The following is an 8,049-nucleotide window of genomic DNA, read 5'->3' on the forward strand; positions in this document are numbered from 1 at the left end:
TCCAAAGCTCGAACGCTCGAGCAATCAATTGGAATTCATGTCATTAGACACGGTAAGTCACTTTGTTGCTGTAGAGTGACATGCTGTGACTGGTTCCAGCTCAGCCTAAAGGAAGGCCTCACTGTCTTCCGTGATCAGGTAATCCCTCATCCTCCTTTCTTCTGTCAATTGGTGATAGAAGGATGCTTAGATGATTTCATTTTGAGATTTTAAATCTGCAAAACTCTTTCACAACTTACAGGAATTTTCATCGGACATGGGGAGTCGTCCAGTTAAGCGGATAGCTGACGTTTCAAGGCTTCGCTGTTCTCAATTTCCACAGGTTTCTTACTTTTCGGTTTTGTAAATATTAATAAAGCAAAACAAGAAATTCCTAGAAATTTAGAAAAAGGAGGCCATCAGAAATCTTTCATTTTTTTGTTTTGTTTTCTTTTTAATTCAATTTGGTTTGGAATGTGGATAACATTGATACCAGCATAAGGTACAAATACATTACAATATCATGCATATCCCAACATCCATCCGACGATCCACACGCTTTGACAATGGTACATTAGTTAGTATATGAATTGTACAGCACATTTCCTTTCTAGTGCTTGTTTATTTTTTAAAATTTTCTTTGTGGTCTCTTTTTTCATCTTCTTTATCTTTATTGTCCTTGTTTTCTTTGCCTTTGCAGATGTATAGGACTGTGAAGACAACTGACAAACCTGCAGCTTCCTCAGGTGATTTGTATAGCTTAAACTTCACAGTTCAATACCTTTCTTTTTAGCAGTTCAACTTTTATTCCAATTTTCAGTAACCATTTACAAATAAAATCCATTTCTTCCCTTACCCCAAACTCTCATTAATTTCTTTACTATTTCCATTGCCAAATCACAATGTGTCTACCAAAACAATGTTCTCCCGTGACAACAATGGTTCAGTGTTCACAAAATCAAATGTGGTCCTCGAACATTTAGAACTTTGTTCCACATACAAACAGATGAGTTATAACCAAAATGTCTCCTCAAATTTATGACATTAGGCCAATCTGATGGATCTGGAGAAGAAGATTTCTCAGGAGGGGCGTCAGCCGGGTAAATAAATGACTCAATCCAATAAGTTATTATTATTTATATTTGTTGTAGATCTGATATTTGATATTTTGATGAATCTTTGGCAGAGTGTACTTGGAATAATATTAGGAGGTGGAGCTGGGACAAGATTATATCCACTTACAAAAAAGAGAGCAAAGCCAGCTGTTCCATTAGGAGCAAATTATAGATTGATTGATATCCCTGTTAGTAACTGCTTAAACAGTAATATATCAAAGATTTATGTACTAACTCAGTTTAATTCCGTGTCTCTTAATCGTCATTTATCAAGAGCTTATGCTAGTAATATGGGTGGTTATAAGAATGAAGGATTTGTTGAAGTTCTTGCTGCTCAACAAAGTCCTGAGAATCCTAATTGGTTTCAGGTATGCTTTCCTTTTACTTAAATTGGTCTACGCCTACGTGTATTAAATGTGATATTGGTTTTCCTTTCTAATTTTGCATAAAAGTGATACATAGTTTAATAATTAGCCATGGTTGTGTTTCCATCATGCTTAGAGTCTGGTTTAACCTGAAATGGTAATGTCTTAAAACTACAAAAAGGTTATTATTGTTATAGGTGAAGTGGGATAATTCGTGACTCCTGCATTTTTTTTTCTTCTGGTTAAACAATTGTAGGGTACAGCTGATGCTGTAAGGCAGTACTTATGGTTATTTGAGGAACACAATGTCATGGAATTCTTGGTTCTTGCTGGAGATCATTTATATCGTATGGACTATGAGAGGTTCATTCAAGCTCACAGGGAAACTGATGCTGATATCACTGTGGCGGCATTGCCAATGGATGAAAAACGTGCCACTGCTTTTGGACTAATGAAGATTGATGAAGAAGGGCGCATTATTGAGTTTGCTGAGAAACCCAAAGGGGAGCAATTGAAAGCCATGAAGGTATTCATTTTGCTGAGTTCATACATAGATTCCCGCCTTTTTGTGCCTTGGTATCTTATCCCTTTTTTTAATCAATGGGATTGTGCTTATACACATAGTAGTTTCCTCACTTTTTCTCATTTACATAGCATATCATAATTTCAGGTGGACACAACCATTTTGGGCCTTGATGATGAAAGAGCTAAAGAAATGCCTTATATTGCAAGTATGGGCATATATGTTGTCAGCAAAGACGTGATGTTGAGCTTACTTCGTGACAAATTCCCTGGGGCCAATGATTTTGGAAGTGAAGTTATTCCAGGTGCAACATCGATTGGAATGAGGGTAGGTTGTTTTATTAAGGTCATTTTTTTTAATGATGAATCCTGTAACAGTATAGTTATTGGGCTGTTTTCTTATGATGTATGTATGGTGAGGGTACTTGCATTACAACTGGGATTAAGGAGGAGCTGCAGTTAAGATAATAAGTTGATATGATATTGAAGCTCGTGTAGAATTAATCAAAACGCTAAAACAGTGTATCTGCTGGGAAGGTAAGCGTGAATTAATAAATTGCAAAGCTATTTTCTCTTTTAACAAGTAATTTCTCTTGGAAGGTTACTAATGAGTTGTGTTGGGCATTTTTGTTTCTCCCTCGTAGATTTATGTTGAACCGAGCGTGCACGCATTGATAAAAACCGCTAAGATCAAGGAATCTCGTGGCCTTATTGCCGAGGTCAGCCGACTTGATGCAGGGAATTGCCGTGTAAGTGATTTCACGAGCAATAGGACCTCCACGCTGCTTTTCTATTGGGTATTAGTGAAAATCAGCATTTTCGTATGTTGCTTAGTTGTTGTTCTCTTCGGATTTTACTATTGATCCTAAGTGATTGTGTGTCAGCCGATTCGATGTATTGAAATGTGTTGGCTGATGTCAGGTAACTCCATGATTGGCTATGACTCCTCATATGGGTCTATTATGGACCATATAGTGACTATGAGTCTTACTCTTTATCCCTCCTATATATACATATAGTTCCATTGTGTATTTCCTTACTAAAAAAAAAGTTATAATGAGGCCTAAAAGGTTTCTTATTTTCCGACTACAGGTATATGAGAAGGTTTGTTTTTCTTCTCATGACTCTTGTTCATCTTCATGTTGCACTATGACTTCATTTGGCAATTTAAGGATTGTGGATTATTGTTGTGATCTTTGATAGGAGTGAAGTTGTCGGGATGTACAAAACTTTGCTTGGGAGTATAGAATTGTATTTTTTATTTGGTTGCTGTATAGATGAGGTAGTTTCTTTTATCTCTTTCACTATCTTTTGAGATTTAGTCATCAAACCATAATACAAATGCTCCTGTTTTGATTAATTCCTTTCGTCCTATTTGCAAAAGCATTGGTAATTTTCTTTGTTTCTATATGAAACCAGGAGGTTCAAATTTAGGGCAAGAAAAAAATAAAAATAATTTTTTTTACAATATCAACACATTAGTAACGGTTTTAAACCGTTGCAAAGCAAAAAAAAATTAAAGCATCATCAATAATCGTTACAAATCAAACTACGCAACGCTTTTTAATCGTTACTAATTGTCACTCTGCGAACGGTTAATAACCGTTGGAAAATTTGGTTTTGCAACTTTTTTAACCGTTAGTAATTGTCACTCGCGAACGGTTAATAACCGTTGAAAATTTAGTTTGCAACGCTTTTAACCGTTAGTAATTGTCACTTTGCAACGTTAATAACCGATTGGAAAATTTGGTTTGCAACGGCAAAACCGCACAAATATTTCCAACACTTTATCGACGTTTCTATTCGCGAACGGTTTTTGCCGTTGCAAATAGCCTGTTATGGTGTAGTGTTTCCGACTAATGGGGGAATGATAAAACATAAAAATGGCAGTTTACCTACGAAATGAACGATGAAACTCAAAACGTAAGTAAACTACACTTAAATATGAGCTTATATTTATCAAAGTTTTCTACTCAATCGATATGAGATATAGTGGAGTAGATGATTCGCTCCACTCCTAAATTCTTCCGCGTCTTTGTGTTCTCTACGTATAAGTAATCTTAACTAAAGTCTAATGAGAGGTTTACGAGGGGAATTCTATAATACGATGCAACTACCCACAAGATGCAACTAGTCGACTATTAGAACAACTATGGGAATGTTATGTCGATTCTATGATAAGGAGTTAGAGGGGGATTGATTCCACCTTAACTTCGACTAAATCTTACTAACGACGAATCGGGTCGTAATCCGAATTGAATCGCGCAAGCAATCAACTGTTACTCCTAATCCCTAATTACACATGGAATTTCTACCAATTCATAACTAGCATGTGAACGATTACACCCATTCTCATGGTGAACTAATCGTTTCTAGAGTGGAAAGGAAATTACGACGACTCTCTACGATAATCGAATCAAGCTTTTATCAAGGCTTCTCAACCCTCTAATGGAGTTTTAGCCGAGAATCATTCTTTTTAATCATTTCCAATGGAATTCAAACAAGACATGATATAAAGATTTGAACTTTTCTTATTTAAACTCAATTGGAAACTAATCATGCAATAATTAATTGAATCTAATAATGACAAGTAATTGAATCTACGAATTGAAACTAAACAATTAATGGAAATGAAACTAGATTATCAAGAACACTATTTTATTAATCTAATGAATAATAAAACAATGATTCAAATACTAAATTAATAATCTACTTGTTCTAAAGTAATTAATTAAACATGAAACTAGATCTAAAACAAGATATGAAAAACTAATTAATGGAGGCTAACTAATCTAAGTCTAACTATCTACCCTATCTACCATTAACAAAGAGTCAAGCTCTTGTTTTTTATACTTTCAGATCCAAAAATCGTGCATGGGCTTGGAGCCATGTTTTGGGCAAGAGAATCAGGCCCAAAACCCAATTCTTTCAGTCCAAAAAAGCCTCTTCAGCTATAGTTGACTTCAATAGACTTTTCATCCACTTTTGCTCCTTTGATTGGGTCAAGCCTTAGACCATTAGAAAGCTCTTTCCGGAGCGGTCGTTTTGACATAAGGTAGGCCCAATTCGGAGGTCCGAGTCCAAAGATACTGACGCCGGAAGTTCTCACGACTTTGAGTGTTGTTTCGCTTCGATCGATTTTTCGGCTTTTTGGGCTTTAGAAAGGCTTTATTCTTATTGAATCTTGGCCTTTAATCACGTAACTCCTCAACAACCGACCTTTGCTCCTTTATCTCGTTAAAGTGGCTCATTTCTCGCATAATGGACTTTGAAGCCCTCGAAATGCATAAAACACGTGAATCGATTAACTCTTAATTATTACTCACATAATTGGTCTAAAAGTATGATCATATTCTGGGGGTTAAAACCATGGACCAAAATATCGCCGATATATCCGATATATCGCCGATATATATCGGTATTTTGGTACACCGACATCGATATTCGACATATATCCACCGAATATAGAACTCTTTTTTTTCCGATATATATCGGAATTTCCGATATGAAACTTTATATCGCCGATATAATCGATATTTCCGATATAATCGATATATATCGGTTGACTTTTTGACAATTTTAAAATATAAATCCGATATTTCCAATATATTTCCGATATATATCCGATATATCCGATATTATATTTCCGATATATCCGATATTTACGATATTTTAAATAGTTTGGATTGGTTACCAAAAAAATGGATATATCCGAAATATCCGATATATATCGGTTTTTGGGTACACCGATATATTCATCGATATCGATATTTTGGGCCTTGGTTAAAACTACAGTTTTGGGCTCTTATCAGGGAACATATGAAATAAGAGGGGACCAAGTCGCCGCTTAAAACATTCACCAGGTAGTGGTTAGAGAGTTGATCCGCGCACCAAAGAAGAAAGTGGAAGGGGAGGGCGAGTCCCCAGCATAGCAACTACAGACCGCAATGGCTAAGGGAGACGGGTCCGTGGAAGGAAAGACCTTGGACGAGACTGCGACCGTGAATCTGGGTGAGGGGGAAGAAGAGAAACTGGTGTCTATTGGGGCTGAGTGGCCAGAGAGTTGGAAGGCAAAGTTAGTTGCTTTGTTAACAGAGAACAGCGATGTGTTTGCGTGGTCGATTGAGGACTTGATTAGACTGGATACCGAGTTTGCGTGTCACAAGTTGTACATGAGAGATGAGGCCAAACCCGTCCGGCAAAAAATGAGAGGAATAAGACCACAGTATACAGAAGGGATAAGAGAGGAGGTGTAAAGGTTGAAAGCCGCAGGAATCATCCGCGAGTGTCAGTTTACCGAATGGCTCTCGAACATCGTCGCGGTACCTAAGAAAAATGGGAAGGTAAGAATATGTGTTGATTTCACTGATGTCAACCAACAGTGCCCGAAGGATTGTTATCCTATGCCGCGGATAGATGAACTGGTAGACCGAACGGCCGAGTTTAAATTTTTTTCATTCATGGACGCTTCCATGGGGTATAACCAAGTGGTAATGTACGGCCCAGACCAGGCGAAGACTACGTTCATAGTAGAGGGAGGAGTGTATTGTTACACCAGAATGCCTTTCGGACTAAAAAATGCAGGAGCAACTTTTCAAAGGGTAGGGGAGAAGATGTTTGAATGCAAAATCAGGAGGAGTATGGAAATATACATAGATGATATGGTAGAGAAGAGCATGACTGAGGAGGAACATCTAGAGGGATTGAAAGAAACCTTCGCGATACTGCGGAAATATCAGCTGATCGAGGTTGAACCCTGAGAAGTGCACATTTGGGATGACATTTGGAAAGTTTTTGGGATATATCGTCACATACCGCGGCATAGAAGCTAACCCGGACCAGATTAGGGCGTTGGTGGAAATGCAACCACCCCAAAACGTGAAGGAGGTTCAGATGCTTGCGGGAAGAATTGCGGCCCTCAACCGGTTCATATCCAAGTCGTCAGACAAGTGTAGACCGTTGTACCTACTCTTAAGAAAAACAACTGACTTTCAGTGGACCGAGGCATGCGAACGAGTTTTCCAAGAGTTAAAGATTTATTTGGGAAAGGCTCCTATTTTATCGCGACCAGGGCAAGGGGAAAAGTTGTATTTGTATTTTGGGGGTGTCGAGAATATGCTATTAGTTCCGGGTTGATAAGTGGTGGTGGACAAAGCGAGAGAGGCGATATTTCCGAGCAAAACAATGTTAGATGCGTAAAACCGAGTACAACAAGATTGAGAAATTTGCATTGGCCTTGGTGTTTTTGCATTGAAATTGAAGCCGTGCCGATGCTCATTCTATGGTCCGCGGTGACCAACTTGCCTCTCAAAAACGCGTTGAAGGTCGACAAATTAGGGAGAATGCTTGAAATAGGTCGTCTTTGTTGAGTGCATATGACATTGAATTCCAAATCGAGCAAATGAAAAAAGCACAAGCTATATGGCAGAGTTTTGGCGAGAAGACCCAACTTGGGGGACGATATGATCATGGAACGGGAGGGAGAGGTCAGTCAGGATTTGTTAGACCCATGGGACATGAGAAATGGATGGAGGGTATTCACAGATGGGTCCGCGACGGACACCGGAAACAAGATTGGAGTGGTGGTAGTCACCCCGGAAAATAATCGCCTTGAATTATCAATGAAGTTGGGTTTCGCGGCTTCTAACAATGAATCAAAGTATGAAGCGGTGATAGCTAGGCTAGATTTAGCCACGGATCTGGGGATGAAAGAGCTGACAATGTATTCCGATTCCAACTTGGTAATTTGTCGGATGAATGGAGAATTTTTGCCCGATGCCCGGGATGGCAAAGTACACGGAGGTACTACGAGGAAAGCGAGTGAGTTTGGCAAGATCCGATTCGCTCATTTAGGACGGTGAAAATCGACATCTTGCCGACGATTGGCATATGTAGCCGCTGTGCTTCCCTGGGTCCGGAGGGGCGGATCAATTGAGGTTAGGGTGTTGAGCAAGCTGGTACCCGAGAATGCCGAGGTAGGAGTGACCATGAAAGAAGAGCCGAGGTGGATAGAGCCCATAAAAATTTCTTATTGAGAATAGAGATCGAGGATAGATGCGAGAGAAGGA

General features: G+C 38.7%; 1 protein-coding gene across 1 annotated transcript; it reads left to right on the forward strand.

Annotated features, from left to right (window-relative positions):
* The first annotated feature begins 1,302 nt into the window (after positions 1 to 1,302).
* LOC147513310 (glucose-1-phosphate adenylyltransferase small subunit, chloroplastic/amyloplastic-like) lies at positions 1,303 to 2,459 on the forward strand. The gene is made up of 3 exons (XM_086599533.1): positions 1,303 to 1,462; positions 1,716 to 1,985; positions 2,130 to 2,459. The coding sequence occupies exons 1-3, from the start codon at positions 1,385 to 1,387 to the stop codon at positions 2,442 to 2,444; spliced, it is 663 nt and encodes a 220-aa protein (XP_086455659.1). The 5' UTR covers positions 1,303 to 1,384; the 3' UTR covers positions 2,445 to 2,459.
* Positions 2,460 to 8,049: the final 5,590 nt, after the last annotated feature.

This window comes from Coptis chinensis, chromosome 3, assembly GCF_015680905.1.
Source record: "Coptis chinensis isolate HL-2020 chromosome 3, ASM1568090v1, whole genome shotgun sequence".
Lineage (NCBI taxonomy): Eukaryota > Viridiplantae > Streptophyta > Magnoliopsida > Ranunculales > Ranunculaceae > Coptis > Coptis chinensis.